This window comes from Sander lucioperca, chromosome 7 (genome assembly GCF_008315115.2).
Source record: "Sander lucioperca isolate FBNREF2018 chromosome 7, SLUC_FBN_1.2, whole genome shotgun sequence".
Classification (NCBI taxonomy): Eukaryota; Metazoa; Chordata; class Actinopteri; order Perciformes; family Percidae; genus Sander; species Sander lucioperca.
Genome location: NC_050179.1, coordinates 5,025,072 through 5,053,005, shown reverse-complemented (window position 1 = coordinate 5,053,005; position 27,934 = coordinate 5,025,072). Strand labels below are relative to the sequence as shown.

At 42.4% G+C, this 27,934-nt stretch overlaps 2 protein-coding genes across 5 annotated transcripts in view; one reads left to right on the top strand and one right to left on the bottom strand.

The window, feature by feature from the left end:
- Nucleotides 1-170: 170 nt before the first annotated feature.
- On the top strand, nt 171-21,377 carry man2a2 (mannosidase, alpha, class 2A, member 2). Of its 4 annotated transcripts, none has more exons than XM_036003191.1 (24): nt 171-318; nt 1,525-2,445; nt 2,874-3,131; nt 3,297-3,441; nt 4,433-4,604; nt 4,974-5,101; nt 5,742-5,915; nt 6,437-6,623; nt 7,883-8,060; nt 8,400-8,602; nt 11,034-11,216; nt 11,426-11,540; nt 11,659-11,729; nt 11,833-11,998; nt 12,817-13,053; nt 13,262-13,384; nt 13,656-13,770; nt 14,080-14,213; nt 14,431-14,572; nt 15,590-15,723; nt 16,394-16,465; nt 17,255-17,449; nt 17,559-17,672; nt 18,315-21,377. In XM_036003191.1, the coding sequence occupies exons 2-24, from the start codon at nt 2,314-2,316 to the stop codon at nt 18,465-18,467; spliced, it is 3,531 nt and encodes a 1,176-aa protein (XP_035859084.1). In that variant the 5' UTR covers nt 171-318; nt 1,525-2,313; the 3' UTR covers nt 18,468-21,377. The 4 variants fall into 4 exon arrangements, with proteins under 4 accessions (XP_035859084.1, XP_031139327.1, XP_035859086.1 ...); XM_036003193.1 differs by having other exon boundaries at nt 196-318; nt 1,954-2,445; XM_031283467.2 differs by lacking the exon at nt 16,394-16,465.
- A 1,499-nt stretch (nt 21,378-22,876) lies between these two features.
- The window catches only part of furinb (furin (paired basic amino acid cleaving enzyme) b), a 79,488-nt gene continuing 74,430 nt past the window's right edge, over nt 22,877-27,934 (bottom strand). The window contains exons 15-16 of the mRNA XM_031282552.2: nt 26,694-26,822; nt 22,877-25,047 (exon numbers count right to left, since the gene is read on the bottom strand). Coding sequence (XP_031138412.1) covers nt 24,335-25,047; nt 26,694-26,822 — 842 coding nt within the window. The 3' untranslated portion in view covers nt 22,877-24,334. The remainder of the gene's footprint in view (nt 25,048-26,693; nt 26,823-27,934) is intronic.

The window sequence follows — 27,934 nt, the reverse complement described above, 5'->3', positions numbered from 1 at the left end:
CACACTTCAACACATCACACAATCACCCTGGGCGTTGTCAATATATTCATATAATAATAATTCAGTAATTTATAAACCTATGTTGCATTGCAGACCCTCAAAATAAAATGAAAGGTTGGTGCATTTATTTTACAATCTGCTGTAGCTATTGGCCAATCACCGACTGATACGCAGCTCCTCTCTTCCCAGAAGCCTTTGCAGCAGATCAATGGTGCTAGCTGCTAGGCTAACTGGTTCAGTTGGTGATCTGTCAGCCTGCAGCTAAAAGCACACACACTGCTGGGCTCTACACTCTTCCGGATTACACTCTTTTGACGGGTAACGTCAGATTTTTGTATTTTGTTTACAAAGAGACAGGGTCCCAAGGTCGTAACGTAACATGAGTGTTAGCCGAGGTTGAGATACAGTCAATGGTTAGCCAGGAAATATCAGCCACGTATTGTCTTAATAGTATCTAGCCAATACTTGCAGCCGTCTGCAACGTTAATGATAAATGCCGTGCAGCACAGGCTTCTCACGGATGTCAGAGGACAGCTGTGACTGCTGTTCACCTAGATTTATCATTGAATTACAGCCCTTATATTGACGTTGTCCGACTCTTAAAGCTAGCTCGTAAACCAGTCTAGCTGATGTGGTAGTGGTAACTTGATAAACGAACATCTAGTGGCTAAAGCGCTAGCTTGTTTAGCTGCATATTCGTGATATCTAACGTTAGTTAATGTTAAAGGGGTTATTAAAGTTTGGCAGAGCACGTTAATGTGGCTAAAGGGTTAACAAGCTGCATGTATTACTAGCTAGATAATGTCCAAATTCAGGTATTTTAAGTGCTGGTAAGTTTAAAGCACCGCAATGTTGCTGGCTAGCTGCTCAGGGATAGCTGACTTAAAGTCATCCAAGTGAACCATTAACAGAGGTGCCATCCATTGAGTCAATAATCCAAAGAATACTGTTAAGGGATATTTGATAGTTTACACAGGGGAATATGAATATTGATGAATATTTCCCTTGATGCTACTATGCCATCATTTGAGCAGCTTGAGATCTGGTTCATTTACATTTTGTCACATACATGTAGAGCTGGTAGTCTTCTGTCAGGCACCCCAGCTTACAAAGCCTTTCTTGTTAGATATATGTGGCACATATGATGTAAGAAATATTCGTCTTCCTTCTGACAGTGTGGCTATTTTTCAGTCAGGCTTAGCAAATGTAAGTGCCAGGTTATTATCCCCACTCCCTGTGGTAAATTTTAGATAGTCCCAGCCTGAAGTGAGCGGATTATGATCATGTTGGATTTTCAGAGGTAAACAAGAACACCTATTAGTGCTGTGAGGAAACGCAGGCCACTGTGCTCAGCTTGATTCCCCCCTCCCTTGTTGACTTTACTTGTCGGATCAAAAAAAGTATCTCTCACTCTCCCACACAGTTCCTTTCACTTGTGCTTTTTGTCAGTGACAGTTCCTCTCTGGAAGGCTGAATACATATATATTTTTTGCATGCTCCATTAATCTAAAATTTTCCTAACAGCTGAAGAAGACCCTTTGATGTTATTTCAACTTGGCGCTTGTGATCGAGGACAGACACACTGCCCATGCTGCCACAGTAGATATGCTGTCACTATGCTACTGAGAGAAGAATGACATTTGTCTCATTTTGATTCCTGGAGCTGCCTCGGGCAGAGTTGAGGCTTAATTAAAAAGTTGCTGCTCTAAGCCAAGTTGGTCTTTTTCTCAGCCTACTTGATTGCACTGCCGCAGCCTAGAGTGCAAAGGGTTATGGCACCAGAGGCCAACTGAGCAACAGGGGACTCTGGTTGTACTGGAGGATCAGACTGTGCTGTGGGAGTAGGGACTGGACCAGGAAACCAGGCCCACAGTTAAACACATCATGCAGGAACACTAGGATCCCTGTTTGAGCCCCTTCTGTGTGGCATTTGTTTTTTTTCTTTTCCTGCAGTCTCATCGGTTTGGATGGTTGAGCACAAGGGCTACTTTGAAGGAGCCCACCGGTGGCTGTGGTATAGCCAAAGCTGACAGACTGCTTGCCAGCTATTGCTGATTTAGTACCCTTGTCCACTGCTGCCACTTGCTGTAGTCCCCTTGGTTGTGGTCTTCAGTATGGTGAGTGGAGGCTGGAGGCATCGCCGGAGTGGAACTGAACCATTAATACTGGTGTAGCTGGTTATTTTCCTATTTTTCTGCAATCTGAAAGATTGCATTCCAGTTTTTAAGGACTTTTTTCTCTGTGCTGGAAAAAACCCAGTCAAGGTCATTTTTTTTAATTCAAAACCCGGAAAGACAGCCGCTCCAGAGGAGGATGAAGTTGAGGAAACAGGTGACAGTGTGTGGAGGGGCCATATTCTGTGTGGCTGTATTCTCACTGTATCTGATGTTGGATCGAGTCCAACATGATCCTGCAAGGCGACAGAATGGCGGGAATTTTCCACGGGTAAGAATAATTACTGTAATGGTGGTGCATCATATCATGTGTGAAAACCACTTTCTGTAGTTATTTCTGTTATACTTATTTTTGCATGATTTGTTGTGATACACCAGAAGTTAGATACAAGCAGAAATAAACATAAATATATTATTCTACACTTCCATATCCTGTAAGACGAGGCGTAATATGTATTCTTTGAAAAAATATTCAAATGTTGATATTGTGTACCTATTGTTGTGTAGATATCTTTAGAGCTGATTAATCTCATACTGCTATTTGCTACCTTCCTAGATTTTTCATTCCAGATCATCTAATTTCTAGTCTTACAACTAAAGTTTGTTCACTGTAACAGGGAAGAAGAACGTGGGTTTGGTTAAAAGATGTTTTATGATGTTATACAGATGTGTGATCGATGATTTGTGTGTGTATTGTAGAGCCAAATCTCAGTTCTGCAAAACCGGATAGAGCAGTTGGAGCAGCTCCTGGAGGAAAACCACCAAATCATCAGCCACATAAAGGACTCTGTGATGGAGCTCACAGACACAGGAGCTGTGTCTCCCAGCGGCCACCTGCCATTCAGAAGTGCCAATGGTTCCTGGGTCCTACCCTTCGACGGCCGTCCCACTTTCCTTGCTGTCAAGCCCCAGGATTGCCAAGCTGCTTTAGGCAGCCATGGTCAAGCAGACGTTCAGGTGAGCTTGCTATACTACTAGTTTCCCCCCCCCCCGTAGATGAAATGCTGAGCAGCTAATTGGCCTAAACGTTTTTAGCACTGCTATATTTGAGATGTTATTGCATCATTAGTTATTTTTGGAGTATGTCTGGTGAGCAAACAATGAGTTTGTAATTCATTTTAGATGCTGGATGTGTACTCCATTCTCAAGTTTGACAACCCTGATGGCGGCGTATGGAAACAGGGCTTTGACATTACTTATGAACCTGATGAGTGGGACTATGAGCCACTGCAAGTGTTTGTGGTCCCCCACTCCCACAATGATCCAGGTGAGTTGAGAGCAAAAGACAAGTTCAGCTACTGTGAGGCCTTACGTGAGTGGGAAGCTCATGATAAGGATGCAGAAATCATTCAAAACTTAATTCATTCATTCTCATTATAATTAGCATAATGCTGACATGATTGACGGTTTAGCCACAAACAATGGAATTAGAAGGATATTGGCATTGGAAAGCTCTAGCTATATACTGTATAGTTTGGATTGGCTGAGATTTTATTTCAGACTGACATTTCCATTAAACTTGTTTACCAGACTGTCACATGCTTGCTAACTCGAAGTTATTGATATGTTGACAGCCTACAATGGGAATCGCCGTCATTTGGAGCTGCATTTGATTATACTCTGCTGCAGTTTTCTTTAGTGTCTTTGTATGCAGCATTCAGTGTCCAGCATATTGTCAGCTCACCCTGAAGGCAGGGGAAAGCAGGTTTACTGGTAATAGGCTCAATTCACTAAATGCAAAGAAGGGTTTTTAAGAGCTTTAGTCAACTGCACGTTAGCAGCTCAAACAATGAGTAACCCTTACACTAAGACTGCAGTAAATAGTCCTGTCCCTCTCAACTGACTATGAGCACTTAACTATCGCCATTTTTGTGGCATTGCTTATGATTCTGCATAACTGCAGCATCAGAATGTGGAACTTTGATCTGTGTAAAAAACACTCGACTATAATATTTGAGATAAATATTTCACAGGATTTTTCAGAGGAGACTGTGGTATTCTACACTGTTACACACTAAAGGTGCATAGAAAGTGCTTTTTAGTCACTTTCTTTGAAACCCCTCTGCTAAATATCTTTCTAAGGGGAACAGCTCAACTTAAATAAAATATGAGTTTTATTTTTGAGTCTCTTACCTGCCCTGTCTTCTTGCCTTTGTATCAGCCAGCTACATAAAGGGATGGATAGTTCTATTTGTAGCAACCATCTGTTTTGCCAACTGTTATGCAAATTGCTCATATTTATCTTCTTTTGTTGTTAGGTTGGATCAAGACTTTTGACAAGTACTTCACAGACCAGACACAACATATTTTGAACAACATGGTGGTGAAGCTGGCGGAGGATCCTCGCAGGAAGTTCATCTGGTCTGAGATTTCATTCTTCTCCAAGTGGTGGGAGACCGCAGACATACACAAGCAGGAGGCTATGCGAAAGTGAGTCACAGCTTAGAGAAGCACAGTTTTGCCGTTTATTTAACCACCTAACTATTGACACAATGGATACATTACATTTAGCTGACGCTTTTATCCAAAGCGACTTACAATTGCTATATATGTCAGAGGGTGCACGCCTCTGGAGCAACTATGGGCTCAGGGACACATTGGTTGATGTATCGCAGTGGGACTCGAACCCAGATCTCCCACACCAACGGCATGTGTTACATCCACTGCGCCATCACCACCACCATAGTATCCGCTGGCTGTAGTTGCTCTAAAAATAGCTTATTGTCTGGTTAATGTGACTCTCCTTCTTAAGGGTCAGATGATTGTGACCTTGCTTTCTTAATCCTCTCTGTTCAACAGACTGATCCTTGGGGGGCAGCTAGAGATTGTCACAGGAGGCTGGGTTATGACGGATGAAGCCAACGCCCACTACTTTGCCATGATAGACCAGCTCATTGAAGGACATCAGTGGCTGGAGAGAAATCTAGGTACACCGATCAGAAATGATTCCTTACTCTTTGCTTCTTTGGTTATATTTAGACGAATTATGCTTAAAAGTTTAAGATGCTCTTCTTCTCTCTGTGAAATGTTAGGCCTTTTGTCATCACCCCAATTATTTTCACTACTTTTAAAAGCAGTTAAATTATAGCAGTCCTCCTCAAGGTTTGATGGTGAAATCTGAGCTTGTCATCCTATATCCAGCAGGTGTAGCCCCTCACTCAGTGGGTGATAAAATACTTTGTGCTGTGGCCGGGTTAGCTCAGTTGGTAGAGCAGGCGCACATATATGGAGGTGTATACCTCGACGCAGAAGGTCCAGGCTTCGAGTCCGACCTGAGACGATTTCCTGCATGTCATCCCCCTCTCTCTCCCCTTTTTATATATATATATATATATATATATATATATATATATATATATATATATATATATATATATATATATATATATATATATATATATATATATATCTGTTCTTTCTATTAAAGGCTGAAATGCCCCAAAAAAAAAAAAATACTTTGTGCTACTCTTACTGCTCCCTGCTGAGGGGAATGATTTTCTAAAAGATGCATTCCTTCCTTTATCTGAGCATAAACCTGAGCGACTTTCTTTCTGCTCGCTGTCACAGGTATAACTCCTCGCAGCGGGTGGGCGGTAGACCCTTTCGGTCACAGTGCTACCATGTCCTATCTACTGAAGAGGGCCAACCTGACCAGCATGCTCATCCAGAGGGTCCACTACTCCATCAAAAAACACTTTGCCTCCACCCGCAGCCTGGAGTTTATGTGGAGGCAGGCCTGGGGTGAGTGGACCAGAGCCAGCGATGTCATCTGATTCATGTGCTTATCTTTGCTAAGCTCATTGCAGAATGAGTCATGCCAATTGTCATGGCTTTTGAGGGACTTTGTGGAAGAAGAACCAGTGCCTAAAAGCCTCAGAAGCGCTCTCTTTGCTATTATTTCCAGTGAATTGGACATCTGCTGACAATTTACTGTCGGTTTGTACCTAATGGAAAGATCCTCTGGTATTACACTGTTAGATATTCTCAATTTGTGGTACTCAGTTCTTTTGGGGATGTCATTCACTTTTTGCTGCTTTATCCAGAATGACTTTTGACAGTCCCCAGAGAACGCTGTAGGTGGTGGGAACAAATAATTGCCAACAAGTTTATGAGCACTGGTGTGTCTGTGAATCACAAATACCACCTTTACTCAGAGGAGAACATGCCTTATAAGTGTATTTAATTTTGGTCTTTTGAGGCTGCTGTCAACAATGGATGTCTCTCAAGCTGGTGGTTTGATTTTTACTTTACTGCTTTGACAGACACTGGATCGAACACGGATATCTTTTGCCACATGATGCCGTTCTACAGCTACGACGTGCCTCACACATGCGGGCCCGACCCCAAGATCTGCTGCCAGTTCGATTTCAAGAGGTTACCAGGTGGTCGGATAAACTGTCCCTGGAAAGTGCCACCAAAAGTTGTGGTGGAGGCCAATGTAGCAGAGAGGTGAGACATGTGGGGGTTAAGTCTCTCACTTTGGGTACGTTAAGTAGGTTTATCCTGATTTTGTCTCAGAGAACAAACTTAAGGATACCTATTAGAGCTTATTATGGTTCAATGGATGTACAGTGCTGGGATAAAGCCTGACATCTGGCGCCTACTTTTCTATCTATTGTGCAACGGCACAGTTGCTGCGTTTAGGGCTTAGTGCTGCCCAGAACAGTTGTGATCGTTGAAAAAAAATACAAACAAGCCAGAGCGTTTTTTCACCTGTCCCAGAATAGATAAGCGGTGTAGCCAGACCATAATTAGAGCTAGACTGATGTATCGGCTGGCCTGATGTATCTGCTGTAATTTGATTATTGCAGATATATTGTTATTGGTGTATATTTGAGCTGAAAGTAGAAGTGATTAGTTGATATGTCGATTGTCAGAAAATTGATTTGCAAGTATTTTGATAATTGAGTAATGATTCACAAAGCAAAAAAGCCAAATATTCTGTAGTTCTGGTTCCTTAAAGGTAGGAATTGCTGGTTTTCTTTGTCTTATGGAATAGTATAATGACATTTGAAGACGTCAGGTTGGGCTTTAGTTGAGCTTTTAAAGACTAATTGACCAATTCAGTCAATACAGAAATGCAAAACCTGTTTAATCTTTATAATTTAGAAACAGGGTTTCCATTACATTGTTTGTCCACTAAAGAGCACTGACAAAGTAATTTTTCAACTTAAAAATGTCCTGCTAAGGCTGTATCTTGGTCTGTTCTGAAATAACCAAAGTTAGGGGTGCCTATTCAAAAATGTTTGTTTGCTATATGTGCATGTAAAACAAAAAAAAAGGTATCAGTCTCCAGTGTCAAGCATTAGTCGGGCTATGATGTCTACATACTAAACATTTCTTACTACACACACACACACACACACACACTGTTGCAAAAACTCTCAATATTATCTTTGCTAGTCCCTTACAAATAAACTAAACTTGAACTTAAGCCAATAACAACAGCCAGAGAGGGTGAATGAACGTGGGGGTGACAGACCTGGACTGCAGATAGTCTTGCAGCTTTTAGAGGACCTCGGAACCTTTCCAGAGGACATGTTTCTGTGGCTAATGGAAAATACCCCCAGGGCTAATTTGATCCTCCACTTTCCATAGTGATTTCCTACAAAACTGGCGCATGCGAAGTAGCGCAGTTTGGATGCCAAGAAATGTGTCCCCTCAGTTTTTCCTCCCCCCCCCCCTCTCTCTCCCTCTTTCTCAATCAGGGCTCACCTGCTCCTGGATCAGTACCGTAAAAAGTCCAAACTCTACCGCAGCAAGGTGCTTCTTGTCCCGCTGGGAGATGACTTCCGCTACGACAAGGCGCTGGAGTGGGATCAGCAGTATACCAATTACCAGAAGCTGTTTGACTACATGAATTCTCACCCAGAGATGCACGTACAAGTGAGAAAATGACTTGTCAGCTGTCAAAAACAGTGTTGCCAAATCTTTTTTTGGGTGCGTCTTTTTCATTGTTTTTGTGCTTCTCGGCGTGTGCTGTAGCAAGTATCTCACTGTGCAACCATTCTTGTGATAATGAATCCTGCAGTGGTATCTTAACTTGCTGACAGAACAAAGAATCTGTCACGACTCAATGTTTGGTTCAGAAGATGCCATGTAAGATGAAAGGCGCTTACATTCTAATGAGAATTTTTTTTTTTTTTTACCCGTACAGTTGTCTTTTGAGTAAAGTGTGTATATATCTTTTTTAACAATGTGTCATCTGTCTGGCTGCTCCTCCAGGCTCAGTTTGGGACTCTCACAGACTACTTCAACGCTGTATACAAAGCACACGGAGTGGCCCAGGGGTCCAGACCCGCAGACTACCCAGTGCTTAGTGGAGATTTCTTTGCTTATGCAGACCGGGAAGACCACTACTGGACTGGCTATTACACCTCTCGGCCCTTTTACAAGAGCCTGGACCGTGTGATAGAGTCACATCTCAGGTGGGATGGATTTAGTCACACCTAACACCCACAACCTGCTGTGTATTAATGATGCTGTACTGTAGATGTTCTACAACAGGCACTTTGTTTCTTTTTTGCATTGCAAATATGTAGCTGTGGCATACTAGGTGAAAGAGCATACATGTATCTGCAAGATCCTGTATACAAATTAAAGGCGCAATCCAAATCCAGACACAGGATTCAAACCTGGTATCACTCCCAAATGCATAGCCTTTTTATACATGAACTGACATTAAACCACACCTAAATCCAGTAAGATTTTCATATCTGTAGTTTTTTTTCCAAACATATCAGTAAAACAGGCCTGTTATAAAATGTTTGTTTTTTCATATATAGTGTATGTCAAACCTTTTAGTTAGATGCGTGAACATACCTTTAGTTCATATGGTCATACAATTTATTGATTGGGCCTTCTCTCCTGTTTTTCTCTATTTCTCTATTGTGAACAATCAAAATGAAGCGATTAAAAATAGCAAAATTCTAAAATGCGTCTGGGTGTAACAAACAATTGTATCCATATACGCAAGTTGCATGAATTCCAGAATTAGATTTCAGTGGTTAAAATTATATGTAAACTCTTTCTTTAAAGGTGCTCTAAGCAATGTTGGGTGACGTTACTTCTTGTTGACGTTCAAAGTATTTTCAAACAAAACGAAGACTAGCTCGCTCCTCCCTCCTCCTCATCGTTCCCTCCCTTCTGTGCTTCAGCGCACTAACCCCCCCCCCCAAAAAAAAAAATCCTTCTTGTCCGTTATTGGCTGAATGCTGGAACACGGTTTGTGTATGTTTGCATGGTCCAGGGGTCAGTTTCAGGAAGGAGGTTTAACAAACTCTGAGTCTAACCCTGATGTCTGAGTTGATTTACCCTGAGATGGGAAACTCAGAGTTTTTGGTTCCAGAACAGCTGATATGAGTTGGTTCAATCAACTCAGAGTATGTTCACGCGCGTGCACCACCACAATAAAAAGGCAGTATGAATGAAGCCATGATACTACGATTCACTATGGTAACAACCACAAACAAACAGGTCGGCGGAAATACTCATGCGCACAAACAACGAGTTTGAACCTCTTAATACATCCATGGTTTGAACATGTATTTTGTTAAAAAAGCAAGACAGCGGTTGCTGCTGCAACAGAGAAAGAATTGTTGTGGGGGTAAATTGCTGCTCGAGTCAATGCGTAAGCATTAATAGTGTATTCATTTCATATTTAATCACAGTTAACTTATAATATTACTGGTGCAAACTGGAATTGTATTACACCTATAATTTAATTTGGGTGCAATCCTGCGGGCGAAAAAGTAAGCTAGGCCTACTACTATATCCCATTCTGAGGCTGCAGCACCATGATCATTAACAGAACTATAATGTATAATAATTTATTTCTTTTTAATGGCTCTCACTGGCTTGTGTCCAGGGAACAACTACAAAAAACGTTTAAAAAATATTTCAGAGCGAGTCACACTTTTCTGACGGCTACAGTGGCTTTACTATTACAGTATGATCCGCATCACCAATAAAGAAAAATGCCGTTTGCAAAAAACGTAATGCGACACAAAGAATCTGCTGGGATGTTAAAGCATGTCCTCGATGGTGGATGTTAGTGATATGAGGACGGATAAGGTAGCATATCTACATATCTGTAGGTCTGTGAAAAAATGTGGAAATGAAAATACATTTAGTCGGGACTCAATATCATGTCCAAACGTAAACTCTCTGTGAAGTAATACAGCTTTTTCATCAACGGGATCGTCGACAAAAGGACATGACATGTTTGAGAAAAAAACGTTTCATAATCTGCCTAACAATAAGTTTTATTTATTAAGTTTTTATTCATGTAGATAACAAACTGCATTAAAATGCGCCTGATACAGACTGAATGAATGAATGAGGAAATGAGAGAGAAGAAACCTCGAGTTTGTCTCAGTCTCCTCCCTCTGACACTGTGTCAGAGGGAGGAGACTGAGAGAAACTCAAGTTTTCTTGAAGAAAACCTGCTCCCGACCAGGTTAGGTTCACAGACTCAGTTACCATAGTAACTGACTCTGAGGTTAAGTTACCTCTCTTTCTGAAACGGAAAACCCAGAGTTTCCCTCATCTCAGGGTTAACAAACTCAGAGTTTTCACTAAACCTGCTTTCTGAAACAGACCCCAGGTTGGACCACTTTATTTTTGTTGGCATGTGTGGACCCTAGGCTGTCTACAGAGACCGCGTTTTTTTTACAGTGTGTTCAGGGGACCGGCAGCTCGCGGATAGTGAGGAGATGTTTGCTGTATGTGACAAAAAATGTTGTAGCCTGAAAGACGCGTGACATCGCTTAGAGTACCTTTTAAGTTTTAAAATAAAAATGCTCAGCAGTCTTAAATTTAGGGGTTTCTCAATGCTAACTGTTTGTCAATGTCCATCAGGGGGGCAGAGATCCTCTACAGCCTGGCGGTTGCGAATGCTCGACATGCAGGCATGGAAGGGCGCTACCCGTTCTCAGATTATGCCCTGCTAGTCGATGCGAGACGGTCTGTTGGCCTCTTCCAACATCATGATGCCATCACTGGCACTGCAAAGGAGAATGTTGTCGTTGACTACGGCACCAGGTAAGGATCTGAGGGATTTGAAAGAATTGACAGTATGGATTGCATAGATTAAAATTCTTTCATTTCTTTTAAAATCTGTGCCTCCTCTTAGTAATCCACTTTCTCTCCGGCTGTTTTAAACTTAGACCGTTCACTACTTTATAGCAAAATAACAAGCCATCTGCTGTGATTGCTGCAGTCAGCCATTGATTCGTCCTCCTCCTCCCTAGATTACTGCGTTCACTCATCGGTCTGAAGAGAGTAATCATCAATGCTGCTCATTTCCTGGTGATGAAAAACAAGGATGTTTATCGCTTTTACCAGACGGAGCCCTTCCTGGAGACAGTAAGAGGAAACATGGAGGGACACTTCCACCACTGTATTATAAACTGTTTGAATACTCACATAAGGAACAAAAAAGGTTTCTCAGTGTGTTTCCCACATTATATACTTCTTTTTGTAGGATGACAGGCGTGCCACTCAAGACTCTCTGCCTCAGCGCACTTTAATCGAGCTGGACCCAGCAGGACCGAGGTATTATCTGCGTCCCCTGGCGTCTTTCATCTCCTCTGCCTCATACCTTAGCCTCTCCTCGCCCATACTGTGCTTCTGATTGCTTTTTCCTTCTCTCTACCAGGTACCTGGTTCTGTTTAACCCCATCGAGCAGGAGCGTCTGTGTGTGGTGACTGTGTTGGTCAACACGGTCAGGGTGCGGGTGCTCACTGAGGATGGACAGACCCTCCCTGTGCAGCTGAGTGCTCAGTGGGGCTCTGCCAGTCAAATGAGTGCAGAGGTGTTTGAGGTAAGACACAAGACAAATTCATTCGGCACGAGCGCAGCAGCAGTGTCTGCACAATTCTCCATCATTGTCCACACTGGATCTGTTATAGTTTTGTGCTTAAGTTGGAAGAAAATAAACGTTTCAGTCAGACACAGTTACATGTGTAAAGCCTTCCTTTGACAAGGAAGAAGAATGCATTAATGAAAAAAAGATATATTTGGTTCTGCTTCTAGGAGTGCAGTGCTAAATCAGAGTATTTTTTTAACTTTATGTACTATTTTTGTATCTTACTTTGAGAGAGAGAGTGAGTAGGCCCACTGTTTTCTGTTGTGAAGCCCTTTAATATTTGTGTCCTTGTATCTGGACTCTGGCATTTGAGAATGTGAACATGATGTAGAAATACAATTCAAAGTATTCAAAACAGAGTTTATTTTTGAATAAAAAAAGCCTTCTACCTGAATGCTAGCACTATGTCTTCTTTCAGTTCTCACACCCATTTGATCAGCTCATATTGTATATTGAATCTGCATTAGTAAAATAAAGCATCCCATTTGCTTCACCAAGTCTCTATAGATTTATTGTACCCAAACATAATTCTCTCCACCCACAGAAAGCGATGCATTTAAATGTTGCAGAGAATTACAAACAGTCTCATGAACACCACCTCTCATCACATTTTAATGTCGAAATGCTTTTAACTGTTAATGAATGGCTTGCGGTCAACACTCCCCGTTCAGATTAACAAGGGAAATGAAGCCAGCACTCTAAAAACAATCTTTTTGTGTGTATGAATGCTTCATTTATTATTACATCCAACTGTTGTTCCACCCTCCATCCAGGCAACATTCATGGTCCGTCTGCCGCCACTGGGCCTGGCTGTGTTCCATCTTTACGACTCTCCTGACTCACCCATGACTCTCCGTTCTGACACCCTGCTCCGGCTGTCTGATCGGGGCGTCACCGCTCGTGCCGCGGACCCGCTTCCTGTCCGCTCTCAGCAGTCTGACCCACAGACCTTCTACATCAGCAGCCAGTCTCTCACTCTGGGCTTCTCTGGAACCACTGGCCTGCTGGAGGTTTGTGTTTTTAATCAGCTCTTGCATCAGTTGACTTTTATATAAGGATTTGCTCATCTGTTTTTAACTTTGATCATTTTGCAGAAGTGTAATCAAAGTGAACATTGCATGTCTCGTTGCTACACAAACATCCTTTCATCTCTTTTCTGGTTCTTTTTAAAAAAAAAAAAAAAAAAAAAAAGATTCTTTATGGCTTTTTCATCTGCAGAGTATCAAGCACAAGGATGATCCTCAGGAAGTGAAGGTACAGATGCAGTTCGTGGTCTACGGCACCCGTCCCTCGAAAGACAAAAGTGGAGCTTACCTCTTCCTGCCTGATGGAAAAGCAAAGGTATTCTCTCAGTTGTTGTGTTTCAGATGTTCCCTTGCCTCTTTGACGGCTTTGGTAGAGTCCCCCTTGTGTATTGTCTTTGTATCATGCCGCAGTGCTCGGGGCGGGAAGGCAGGCAGACTTCTTCTTAAAGACAACAGAGTGCAAGCGCTAAGCCGCCATACTGTATTTACTCACTATTTCTCCTTCAACTTCTGTCTCCGTCATTCTTCCTCTCCCGTTTTAGCAAAAATTCTGTTCATGATTCCACTCTGTCGCTTCCTGCTTGCAGCCCTACAACCAGAAAGAGCCACCCGTTGTGCGTGTCGTGGAGGGGCCTCTGTTCTCGGAGGTGGTGGCACACTACCAGCATTTTCAGCAGACCATTCGCATACACAATGTGCCAGGTATAAATGAAACATCTCTGCACAATGGAATCCGTTCAAATGGCCTTTTGCAAAAGCTTTTTATCCTTATTTAAAATGCTCCAGATGGTATAATACAACAAGGGCCAATATGTTTGACAATTTAGAATTCAATTAGGTACTTTCTTTCCTGTAAGCTACCTATTTTTGACTTTGCAAAAAAAAAAATAAATGCAAAATACTATTTGGAAGTAGCTTTTGTCATATGTTTTTGTCATTTTTAGATCACATTTTTCCATTCAATTCCTTCTGCGGCCTGATCTTTGGTTCTCTATGGTTTTGTATTCTCAGGGGTGGATGGGTTATCTATAGACATCACTACGATGGTGGACATCAGAGATCAGACCAATAAGGAGCTGGCAATGCGACTGGTCACTGACATCCAGAGTGGAGACGTCTTCTACACAGATCTCAATGGCTTCCAGGTCAGTCCCGCCCTCGGCATTAGAGAGGAATAATTTGTACGCTGTCAGAATATAACAATATCTATGTGTGTGTATTAGTTGATAACCTTCTTGAAACTGAGTGTAGTGGCATTTTATTCCTCTGAGGCGAACTATCCCTGGCCTGAATACTTGACATCTTTCCTAGCGCTGTAAGTTTGACATATTGAGTCCTCCGGTGTTTGACCTCTTCTTGTAGATGCAGCCTCGCCACCACCACCTAAAGCTTCCTCTGCAGGCCAACTTTTATCCCATGTCCAGCCAGGCGTACATCCAGGACAGCCATCACCGCCTCACGCTGCACACGGCTCAGTCCCTGGGTGTCACCAGCCTGGAGAGTGGTCTGTATTTGATTACATTTGATGTAATGTTGTCATTTTTTCACATTTCATCTCTAATGAAAGTTATCTCTGAAGTGCACTCTTCTCTGTCTTTGTTTACCGCCTCTAGCCCTGTATGGAATAGCATCGATGCACTTCTCTTTCCCTCTTGTCCCTCGAGATGTTTTCAGACAGCAAAACAGTGCATACTCTCACGTTAATGTGACGAGCTAATCCTTTTATCATCGTTATGTGAATAATGGGGACGTTTGTAAATGACGAATAGCTCAAAGTGTACTCTTCATTGAGTACGTTTACATGCACACTAATTTTCCACGATTATTCTTAATATGACAAAATTCCGAATTTGATACAGGTCATGTCAACAGCATATTCCGGTTGGATATTCTGAATGAGGCTTTTTTCCGAATATACTATAGCATTTTCCGATTAAGACGTGGGTTATTTCAGTATTATTCAGGTTTTAGAGGCATTCTTTGGATATGTGTATACAGCGCATTCGGAATATGCTTCTCAATCAGGGTTTTTACCACAGTTTACGGCCTCTTGCCTGTTTACGGCTTATGGTCAGCTCTGTGCGTTGCTATGGTTGCTGTACACAAACCAACCAGCCAACAGTTTGCAAGGGTGCAGACCCGATAAGAAGGTGAAACACAACTACTTTTAAACAGGATCAAAGACTTGGATATCAACAGGTTGTTGGATATGCGCACACATCGCTACGCCGACCTTTTCAAGAAGCTGGTTGAAGGAACGAAAGAGAGACGCTGTGTTCGCACGGTCCAACAAGTCCGCCACCGCTGGCAAACTTTAAAAAAATCATATTTTGCACAGCTAACCTAACATTACATATAAACGGTAATATTAGTGGAATATTAACTTTCATTAGCCATGTAAACAGCTTAGTCGGAATATAGTCTTTATGTGCATGTAAACGTAGTCCGTGACTGATGCCCGAAGGTTCAGTACACAGGCTGTGTGTAAACGATGGCGTCCATGCTCCTCCTCCTCCCTCAGGCCAGCTTGAAGTGATCATGGACCGGCGGCTGATGCAGGATGATAACCGTGGGCTGGGTCAGGGCCTGAAGGACAACAAGAAGACGACCAACCGCTTCCGACTGCTGCTGGAGAGGAGATCCATGGGCAACAAGGTCAGTAAGATGACAGCGAAGGGTGCTTATTGCAGCTGGGTGAGCACTCTTGAAATTCCAGCAGACCACATATGACTCTGGGCTGCTGAATGACTCTCAATAAGCTCTGTGCAACACTGTGCAATATAAGAGTGTATGTTCATTAACACCTTTTGTTAGTACTAGGGGTGCACCGATCTGATATTAAGATCGGATATCGGTCCCGATATTGACAAAATAGATGGATCGGGGATCGGAAAAATTAACAGATCCACGGGCCGATCCAGTTTTGTTAGTTTTTTTCCCCCCCTCTGTCGCACGTGTGTCGCATGCTGGAAGAGTTGAGTGTACAAATAAATAAGGATTCAATACATTACATCTATGTTATTTTGTCTTAGTTAGGAAAGTAATGTTTAGTTAGGAAAGTCTGGTGCCTTTAGTCTCTTCCACATGGTGGAAGGAAGGTATAAGGTGTAAGGTATACAGTGTATTATTAATTCAACAGTGGTATTGGATCGGGAATCGACAGATACACAAAGCCCAGGCATCGGTATCGGGACCGAAAAAGTCGGATCGGTGCACCCCTAATCAGTACTCATTACCACCCCGTCTTGTCTTTTTGTTTTCCTCTCCACTCTCTAACTTTGTTTTCCTTTGTTTTCCTTTGTTTTTCCCGCTCCATTACCTTCAGCATGATGGCTTCTTTGCCAAATTCTCTCTTCATTCTTTCCTCTCCCAAATCTCGAGTGATGGAGTTCAAGAGGTAATGTTGCCTTGGTAACAGTGAGGATGCTTGTTAGCCCACATCATTGTCTTTGCTGTAGCTCCAGTTCCTATTTATTTATTTTTTTGCTTTTCCCCGTCCACCTCGTAGCCGTAGCCAAACCGGTCCATCTTTACGACGGCACCGTTGAAAGTAACAAATTAACTCATTTATCAAGTAAATGACTACACATTGGCAGAGAATGGAAAACATTGGTAGCAGTTTTATCATCCAGCTCTCTGGCAAAACTGCTGCCTTCAAACAGTTGTATTGTTATATTGTGCATATTTGTTATAGTGTCTTTTACATATTTTTTATTGTAATATTTCTATCCTATATTTATGTTCTTAACTGTTGCAGTAGTTTGCTCTATTGTTCATTGCTTATTCAATTTACATATGTTTATTGTATGCACCAAACACACCAAGGCAAATTCCATACAAGTGAAAACTTAAATTGGCGATAAATCTCATTCTGATCCTGATGCTACTTGGGACGAAGTTGCTCTGGCTTTTCCCGAAACATTAAACCTCATTGTTTGAAACACTGTAATGCTCTTAATTAAAAATGACACCACAGTGTAACAAACCTAATATAGATCGATTACTACTGTGTCTGTCTGGACCAGAATAGGAAATATATCTCTTACTCTGACAAAGTAGATGAGGCCTATTCCTCCATAGAGCAGTAATGGCAAACCGACGACTCAAGAGGTGAGTCATTGATGTTGTAATCGTTACGCTGTCACTTAACCCCTGTGGCTCAAATCTGTCTCCTCCCCTTCTCCAGATGATGGACAGTGCAACAACCAGCTTCCCGTCTATACTCAGTCACATGACCAACTCCTTCCTGAACCACGAGGTCTTGGCGCTGCCCGTCCTGCCTAAAAGACGCGGCATCCCTCCTCTGCAAACCTTCGCCCCTCTCAAGTCCATCCTCCCCTGCGACTTCCACCTGCTGAACCTGCGCAGCATCCAGAGCCAGGTGACATGACAAAAAAAAAAAAAACAACCACAAAATCATTTGGGTATTTTTGTTGTATTGACTTTGAAATTGACCTCCCTCCCTCCCCCCCCTCCCCCTGTGTGAGCAGCAGGACCCCAACTCTCCGTCTCCGTACACAGCCATGATTCTTCACCGTCTGGCGCTGGACTGTGGCCTGGAGGCTCAGAACCTGGGCTTCAACTGCACCACCACACAAGGACAGGTCAGGGTAGAAACACACATGCGCTCACACTAAAACAAAAATAAATTAAAAAAAAACAGAAGAAACCAGTGTGCTGTATTTTCCACTCAGCTCTTAATCCTTTTGGCATGAGCAGAGATTTGTTTGCTTGTGAAATGGTAACTAAGTACTCAACTTGGATACTGTTCTATCCTACTTTATATACTTCTACTTCACTACGTTTATCTGACAGCTGTAGCCATTACTTTTTTAGAGTAATATTTTACATACAAAACATATGCTCAGTTTAAAAAATATGATGCCTTTTTCCTGGTTAAACTAACAGTATATAAAGCAGTTAGCTCTACCTTGAACATTAAAGTGTGGTTTAAATATAAATGCACCAATATTAATAATCCAATAATGTAATAGTATAACACTGCCAGTGGCCATTCTTCATTATGAGTACTACTACTTTTGAATGCAGGATTTGTACTTGTAATGGAGTATTTTAAAGTGTATTTTAAAGTATGTTATTGCTTATGTAAATGATCTGAATTCTTGTTCCACGTTTGTTTTCTACCTGCTATAATCTAAACTGGAAGTTTCCTTATCCCACTTGCACCAGCTTGTTTAGTTTCTAACGCCCTGGGCCTTTCTGGCCTTCTCTCTCTCTCTCTGCAGCTGAGCGTGTCAGGACTGTTCAAGAACCTGGACCTGCAGCTGCTCCAGCCCATGTCCCTGACCCTGATGCACTCCAGCGCCCCCCTCGCCAACGACTCCTCCATCAGCCTGGATCCCATGGAGGTCTCCGCCTTCAAGCTCAAACTGCACTAAGAGCCGCCCAGACTAAAAAGACGCAATAAAAACTGAACTTGGACCAAGAACCAGGCCCACTCCTGGCAACAGCGGGGGGTGGGGTGGGGGTGGGGGGTGGGGGGCTGGTACTCTGTTTTGTCAAGCAGAACCACAAACACTACAGCTCGGATAGGAAATGTTCCACTGTAACTGGACCGACTGCACAGCAGGGGGCAGGAGATAGCTGTTACTCTGGATGTCTCCCAGAGCAGCAAAACCCGGGTGAACTTGCAGCTGTTTCAAAAACAAGAGAGACTGCCAGAATCGCTCATCAGATACAACCCGGCGTCTGTTTGTCTCTGTAATCGAAAATGAAATCTCATTAAGTTCTGCTTTGTAAGAACTTGTGTCTTTTTCTATCTTTGCTCCATCCTGGACTGAACTACTGAATGTAAATATCCCAAATGACGGGAAGTGGGGGGCGGGGGGCTGGGACATTTGCCACATCAGAGTGCAATTTACAAAGCTTTATTTGGTGTATGGGTTTATAATTTTTTTTTTTTTTTATGTATGCAATGAAGAAGATGCATCACAGCGATTTGTTTTTGTAATTGTCAGTCAAATTATAATTCATTCGACAGACTCGAATGCAGCAAAGAGAATGTGTGGTCTCTTCATCTCAGCTCGCGAGGAGACCCTAGCTGCGGCTCTTTAAGCTATCGTATGTCCGAGTCCAAGAGTCCCATGTTGGTTACTATGCCAACAATGGGATCATTATTCATTTCGGATGACTGTTTACCTTCTGTTCGATGGTTTTGCTTGTAGATAGTCGGAAGACTTTCCTTCACTTCTTTTTCTTCTTTGCTGATGAGATTTGCACTTCAAAGCCCCTGTCTGTCATTCCTGTGCTTGTAATTCACTGCTGAGAGGGTTGATTTTTGTACCATACTGTATGCAGTAGAAGACTAGACAAAGACTTTACCTCATATACAGTATACCATACAGCATATATATATCAGTATGTGTGTGTGTGTCTGTAGAGTATGTTGATGTGAATATCTGAGGGTTTATTTTTTTGGGTGTATTGAGGTTACAGTGCACACTATCAGGGACCATTCATAATGCTGTTAGGCATCACCGATCAGTTTGGGTGTCTATGCGAGCTGTGGGTCACATCATTGCAGGACAAAGGGAGCTTCCCATTGAAGATAGGAACAGAAATGGGAAGGTTTGGTTCACCCAAATTACAAAAAGTGGTATCTGGCTACACAGATTTGGTTTGGAGATATCTATCTAGAGTTGCCACAAATGATCGTTTTCATTAAGTCTATAAAAAATGTCAGAAAATGGTGAAAACTGCCCAAGCTTGTGTCTCTTTAATCACTTGTTTTGAACAAACCATTCCAAAAACATTTTGAACTCAAAAGTAGCACCTTTTTATTTCAGAAGCTGAAATCTGAGAATATTTGGCATTTTTCTGCACGTTTAGGCATCGGTCTCTGAGATTTCTTCCACCACACCAATGCATTGAAGCAGAATGGCATTACATTTTTTTGTTGTTGGCTTCTAACAGTAAAACATTTTTAGCAACTGGCCTTTCCAGAAAAGTGTCCACGTCACTCTTGATAAACAGACCTTGCTGTGAAGCAATTTACTGGAACTACTAAAATAAAAGTACCAATTCCATACTATATACCAGTACTAATTCTAAGCAGGTTTCGAGTATGCACTGTGTTCAAACTGGAAAAGTGTTAAGTATACAAAAAGAGACGATATGCATACTAACAAGCGCTTGATGTTTGAGTGTGTTGTTGATGTACGACAATGCATTTCACATAGGGAAAATGAAGGTGCTGCTCACAGCTGCACAAAATTAAAACTAACTGTGGGTGGTGGCGAAAACGCTCCAGGAAGACCCAGAAAAATAAAAAAAGAACTTGCTGTCTGTTTTTGTGTAATTGGCGATATCACATCTAACTAAATAGTATGCAATAGTCGGTGTGAAAACTGAAGGCGGGACAATGTTTCAGGAAGGAGATGTTGCTGTTGAATTCTTTGTTTTGTATTTGTTGTGAGCATAGACGTCTCGGAGAGGGATTTCTCAAAACCACGACACATCAAACCAAAACTGTACGCTTGTCAAGATACCATTTAGGAATCAATGACTAAGACCAAAGTGAGGAAATATTTGTAACTTGGGTGTAGCCTACTGATCCTTTATGAAGAAGTCGTAGTAAACCATACACACAGATAATCAACACAGAAGAAATACGTTTCCTCAAATGAGCTGCAAATTTCAGCTCCACAGTGCTTCTTGTCCTGAGGCCATCTTGAGGCACTCAGCCTTTTTCTGGTGCGTATCTGCCTCCACAGCAGCTGTGGAGGATGTTGTCATCTATGGCCAAAGCTAGGGCCAGACATCCCACAGGCAGCCCACCTGTGTCACACTTTGTACTGCGCCACCGCCTCACCCCGCCCCACCGTGTCCCATCACTGAACCGGTCGTCTGAATTTTTCCACAGGAGGTCTGGAGGCTGCTTTGTTGCTTTCCTCTGGCCTGATGGCTGGTCTACCATAGCTCAATTCGTTCCGCTTTCTCCTGCTACTGTGAGCACTGCAGATCCTCTCTCTCTCTCTCTCTCTCTCTCTCTCTCTCTCTCTCTCTCTCTCCCCTCCTCCAGCTGAAGACCAGACTTCACTGCATCTTAAATTGCACTTTCTCCTGTTGTCTAACCTTGTCATAACCCTCGCTCCTGCTGTTTTGGTGTGTGTCTGAGTCTCTATAAATGTCTTTTATTTTTTTTAGGATGTGATCTCAGTTGTAGCGCTGTTTTTGTTTGTTCAGAGGTAATATATGAAGGCAAGCTCTCTTCTGTATTTGCTTATTCATGATGGATTAAAGCTGCAGTAGAACAGAGGAGATGGGAATTGAATAAAGACCAAAAGACAGATTATTTCTAAACAGTTTCTCTTTCTGAAATTAATTAAATTTATTCTCCTCTTTTAATGCACTAGTGAAACTGCTATATTTTAATGCTGTCAAAAGAGGTGGATTGGTCCTGTATCAGTAGGGGGCAACATTGAGCCAGTACAGCAGTACAGTCCATGCCTACACATGCTGTCAGACAGATAAGTATCACTTTTACTGTCCAGTGCTACACTTATACATAAATTGAGCAAGGTGTCAGTGTAGAAGCTCACGCTTTATATCACGTGTAGTTAACAGCAGCAAGTTTTCACCCATGTGTACACCTCAGTGAAGGGGAACGTGACAGCGTTGAGCAGGAGGTGAATATGATAAGAAATGTTTCTTTGGTCACGGTTCATAAAAATGGATCAGGGACCCAGAGGAAGAAAACAAGTGTGGTGGCAGGGACGCCTGAGAGTGATCACTGCATGTGTGGAGGAGAAAGGAAGCTGCTGTGTGTGTGTGTGTGTGTGTGTGTGTGTGTGTATGCAGGGGGAAGTGATGCCTGTGGAGGCACCCTGGGGACACGCTGCATTTCCTCTGCTGGTGCCGACCTTTCTGCGTGGAAAGGAAGGGAGAACCAACAGTCGGCGATATCGCCGAGCGTCAGATTCACAACACAAACACACAAATAATGTTTGACCAGCTGGAGTAATGCGACTGGAGCCTCAGTGTCCAATTGATCTGAATGTGAAATCAGCTAATGGGGTTTTGATTTGTTAGTGCTGTTTTAATTAATCTAATATTTCTTGTTGCCAAGTCTTGTTAGTGGGCAGCATTGTAAAGAACATGACAGCTAATTAATACAGGCTAAAAGGGCATACATAAAAATAAACAATGAAAGTCAGCTTACAGAAACATGTAATAAAGACAGGAATGAGAATATATATATATATATATATATATAGTTTTTTTAAACTACATGAGCCGATTCACACGTTTATTTTCACACATACTGGATTTATAATGATGCATCCGAGGGGTACTGAATTGTGCAGCCAGTTCTCCCGGCAGATCTAATTATGGGCCACAGAATGAATGAACCTTCACCCATGAACCAGTTACCTGTCTCTGTAGATGGTGTTACAGATGGCTGCTAACGAACAAAGCTGCTACCAGCTGGCATTGTTTTCCCGCGTGCATGCAAACCTTTTGCATTTACTGTATATTAATTTAAACTTTAAAGGGCCACCACATTGAAGCTTGAGAAAACTTTAAACTTTTTTTTCTTTAAATGTTTTTGGCAACACGCTCACTGCTACTGGATAGTAGGGAGAATGCTGGCACCCTAAAGCGAAATGCCCGGAGTGAAGGGAACACACTTGCTACAATGACAAACAGCCATGAAGAAGTGATGAACCATCTGCTCTTTCGGGTGGTGTTTGTATGTCAGGCTGAGTTTAAGATGCATAAAACCCTAAAAGTTTTAAAATCTGGCAGTTAAGACGCAAACAGTCTATCTATGCAACAGCCAAAGTCATTTTTATTCCAGCATGAAACTCATTTCCACAACATTAACATCCGTTGTCAGTTAAATAAAAAAAGGATATAAAACAAACATAGAAAATGTGATACAAGACCTCTTCATTACTCAATCACGGTAACAATTCTGGCCTTTACATCCAAAGGCTTTGATTCAACTTGCGTAGCAGTGTAGTAGTCCACACTGTTATAGATGAAAAATAAAGCATGGCATTTGTTTTTCAATGTATGGCGCTCACGATAGAAAGGGAGAGTGTTACCCTGATGAAGATGTTCTGGGAGAGAAGCCCCAAAATCAATATATGCTCTGTGGGGAAAATGAAGAGAAAATGATCTCATTTCTTACAACCAGCAACCAGGAGGAAAATATATTGTAAAGGTCAGCCAAGCAGCTTCGGGCAAAGTTTTTATTTTTTATTTCATTCAAAAACAGTGTTACTCTACTACAAGTCAATGAGATTTTGTGACTGATATATCAGATGTGTCTATGCTAGGGTGGTAATACCCGCTGTTCCTTGATTGAAAACAAAGCGTCCTCTACAAGTTTCCTGCTTATCAAACAGCCAGCGGGATGTTTTATTATTCCGTCCCAGTACGCTGCAGAAATCCTCAATTTAAAGTTTTCTTACTATCAACTACTTCACAACCTCTGGCCCACAATCTGCCAGGAGTCTGATCAAATATAACGCCAATTTATGAGACGTCTGCCTGTGCTGATGGCCAGCTGTTTGTGTTGGGGACCAACCAATGCACACTACTGGCTTAGAGGACCACTCCACCCATTTTACACATCGAGTTCAGTTTACTCGTCTCAGCCTGTTGTATAATGTTCCTCTGTAGTTCTGGAGGAGCTTTGAGAAGTCGTGATGACGTCATCATTTTTAAAAAACTCTGATTGGTTATTGGGCTTGAAATTTCTTTTTCAGAAGCTGGGGGTGTGGAGACATGGCCATTTACCGGGCAGAGGAGCTCTAACGTAAGATGCTATTGAGTTGCATTATGGGAAATGTAGGATTCAGGTTTTGGGGTTTTTGACCTATACTTGGGACTAAAAGCCAGGATATCTCGGTCTCTGCTGCTTTGGTTTTGACTGATTTGTCTTGTAAATACCCCTTTAACAAACTGGAAAAAAATACGTCAAGCAGGTCATTAAAGTAAAAATAACAGTTACATAACACCTGAAATTGGAAACAAAGAGTCAAATGCATAATGAATACATCTGACGTCAAAATGTTGTATCAAATAAGATAAATTAACAAATGCAAATAAATACATGAAAAAAACTAACGATTGACTCTTTAATGCATTTAGATGGGGTGCTGATGGGACAGTAAGGCCTGTGTTTTGTGTTTGTTCTGATCTGTGTGATTCTCCTTTATGTATCAGCTCTATCCAGTCAGATCTAAATGCTGATGAGACCCAGGGAGTCGTGGTGTCAGACATTCAGCAGATTCAGCTAGATCGAGCTCTGCGTCTTGATAAAAGCTGTCCTCTCGCCGTGACCGTCCACTTCCTCGCTGTCTGATTCAGACTGGTAGGCCATCACGTCCTCATCCCCCCACACAGTGGGGATCCCCTTGTAGCAAATCCGTGCCTTCCTCTCCGGTCCTTGGCCGAAGCCAAAACCGAAGCCCACCCGCACCCCTCTCGTCTGTGAATACACAGAAGGCAGTTTGGTCCTCCAGCCCAAAAAAGCGCCACCTGAGCGCATCTGCAGCAAGAGGAAGACCCCGGCGAAGGCAGCCAGGATGAAGGCACAGCCGAGCACGGCCATGACGACAGGCAGCTGACTGGACGGAGCTACGCCGAGCCCCGGAGGTTCCTCGCCTTCTCCGCTGTCGTCTGCTGCTGCTGCTGCTGGGATCGCCCCCGCTGGCTGCGCTCGCTCACCCTGGACTTCCCCAGCTAACGGGGATTTGCGCTGGACCTGGTTCTGGTGCAGGCAGGAGGTGAGAACCAGGTGGCTGTGAGGCGGGCAGGACAGGCAGTCTGTAGGCCCGCTGCCTGAGCAGGTGAGGCAGGCGGGGTTGCAGGGTAGGCAGGCCTGGACCGAGGACAGGTCCACCCAGTTCTCCAGCGAGAGGTTGAGGAGCTGCGGCCCCGAGGTGAAGCCGGGCGGACATAACTTCACACAACCCTGGAGGAAGAGGGAGAAGCCGGGGCTGCACTCTGGGTGGAGCGTGGGAGGAAACCATAAGGGAAGTTAAGTCTCATGCATCCAAAAATAACTGGCTTCACAAGTCCAAAAATGTATTTACAATTTCCTTGGAAGCTTACTGGAAAGAACTACAGTGTATATTAGAGCTACGATCAATCTGTTGATTATTTTCTTGATTCATTAATGATTTATTTTGTCTGTAAAATCTCCGAAAATAGTAATAAATTAGCCGTCATAATTTCCCGAGCCCAGAGTGGGTTTTCAAATTGCTTTTTTGCTTCAGTTCAAAATCCCAAAAATGTCAGTTCACAATAGTGTAAGACAAGGAAAACCAGCACAACCTCATATTTGAAAAGCTGGAGCCATCATCATCATTTTGCATGAAAAATAACTTATTATTATTATTATGATTATTTGATATTATTTGGAAATAAAGAGAAAGTGTTTAATAGTTACTGTACATAGCAGTCGGGCACGGTCTATAAGCAGTTGTTGATTTCCAAAGAAATTTCCTTGAAAGATTTGGTAACACTTTACTTGAAGGTATCGACATAATCGTGACATGACACTGTCATAACTATGACATGACACTGTCATGAACGTGTCATAAACGTTATAAACAAGTTATAAACGTTTATTACTTCTGTCATTAAGTTTTGGTTTTCTGTCATTCGGTTTTTGTCATGACAAGTTGACATTGTTTGGGTTGTCTTGATTATGACAACTTGACATTAATCAAAGTGACATTACCAGAAGTGGTCTTGGTCATGACAAGTTGACATTAAATTTGTTTGGGATGTCTTTGTAATGACAACTTGACATTAACCAGGATGACAATACCAGAAGATGTATTTGTCATGACAACGTGACATTAAATTTCTTTGGAGTGTCCTTATTAAGACAACTTGACATTAAACAGGATGACCTTCAAGTAAAGTGTTACCAAAGATTTTAATGACTGGAAAATGGAGATCATTTTAAACACGTTACTATTCATGTATTTGTTAGAAACCATATTCTTTATATATGTGTTGAATTGTATTCAGTTTACAACCACACAGAAATACATTAGCATTTTTTTTTTTTTTTCAACGTATCTCCTGTGAACTGCCTAAAAGATGGTTCATTTGTTAACAAAAGGCCACAACCACAAAATGGAAGGTGTTACTATCACAAACATTACAAAGTCCTTTCCAGGAACCTTCCAGTTCTGGGCCCTGTAAAACAAAGTGTTACCACTAACTCCTGAAATGTAGATTTTAACTGAATTATGGAGTCTGGAAACAGAATGAAGCTTCCGATCTCATCTGCCTTTCAATGAGGGAGTCATCCTCCTGAACAGTTGCTGACAACGTAGCACCTCTCGCGGTTTTTAATCTCCCCTGCTGCTCCTCCATACGTCCAACACTCTGATTCAAACTAAGGTGACATATGGCAACATGCATATTCATAGTGTGCGGGTAAACAAATGCAAACGAGGCTTGTAAATGGATAATCTGTATTCACAGCATTCACTTTTCACAAGTTGAAATAGCCAACACAGTCTGACCAAAAGCCTGTTTTGTAACAATGACTGTGTGCCAGCGCCAATACAAATGAGCCCATTCCACATAAATGGCTCCTGTTTAAAGTTTATGTGAAGTCCGAATGATCTCACCGATACAGATCTGCTGGGCATCAAAAGTCTTGCAGCTGTTGTTGGACGGCCGAGGGAAGTCAGATGATGAGGGACTGACGACGCTGGGTCCAGTACCCCACAGGATGAGGGTGAACTGACTTAACACAGCTGAGAGAGAGAGAGAGAGAGAGAGAGGAAGGGGGATATTAAAGTGCCCATATTATGAAAAAAACACTTTTTCTGGGATTTGGGGTGTTATGTTGTGTCTCTGGTGCTTCCACACACATACAAACTTTGAAAAAAATCCATCCATGCTGTTTAGAGTGAGATACAGTTTCTGAATGTGTCCTGCCTTCAGTCTCTGGGTGAGCTGTTCGAAAATCGGCACGGCTTGTGATGTCACAAGCCGAAACGAGCTGGCTAACCGGAACCATTAGCTTGTAGCGTTAGCGTTGCTAACGCTAACATGCTACCTCGTTCTCAATAGCAAAGCACTGCTACAACACACACAAGTTCACCATAATCTACAAAAGAACTACTTACATGTGCGCCCTCATTTAGAAGTCTCCCAGCTAATCCTGCCTTGTAACTGACCAAAGTTGTAGAAACAGCCTTTCTTTTACTGTCTATGGAGCTAGCTAGCTGACATGATCTACATCTGAGCTACTGCGCATGTGTGAGTGCAATCAAAGATAGTACAGAAGAAGAAGAAGAAAAGAGGTCTCACTCTGTAGCTAAAACAGAGACCAGCTGAAAAGAGGATCTGCAGCAGTGAGAGAGAGCGGTGCAGTACAACAAAAATATGTTGTTTTTGTTGTTTTTGTTTTTTGAAAATTAACCCATGTAAACCTATTCTGGTACAACCTTAAAATACAATTATGAACCTGAAAATTAGCATAATATGGGTGCTTTAAGATGTGGAAGAGAATATCAATGTATCACCTCTCAGAAATGGAACTGGTGGTGTGAACTGGCTGAGAAGAGGATATGGGGGTGGATGAAAAGGAAACAAGTGATGAGAGTGGACCAAACGCATCGCATCGCGAATCAACACCAGCAGAGGAAAAGATGCCTTCCTATCTCATTTCCCCGGCTGCTCAGAGTAAACAAAGCCACAAGAGAGCTCAGGAACGTACGAGTTAACTCTTCTTGGCAATATGCTGCCGTTTGCCTTTTGAAAGAAAATGCAGCCCGATTTGGAGCCGCTCCCCCTGGTACCACAAAAATTATTAAATAAACTGAATCATTAGAGAGAGAGACAGAAAAGAGGGGAACTGAGC

Coding starts and splice junctions, on each gene's coding strand:
- man2a2 (XM_036003191.1), top strand. CDS start 2,314: ATGAAGTTGAGGAAACAGGTGACAGTGTGTGGAGGGGCCATATTCTGT. Junction 3,132..3,296: donor ATGGTCAAGCAGACGTTCAG/GTGAGCTTGCTA, acceptor AATTCATTTTAG/ATGCTGGATGTGTACTCCAT. Junction 13,771..14,079: donor TCGCATACACAATGTGCCAG/GTATAAATGAAA, acceptor TTGTATTCTCAG/GGGTGGATGGGTTATCTATA.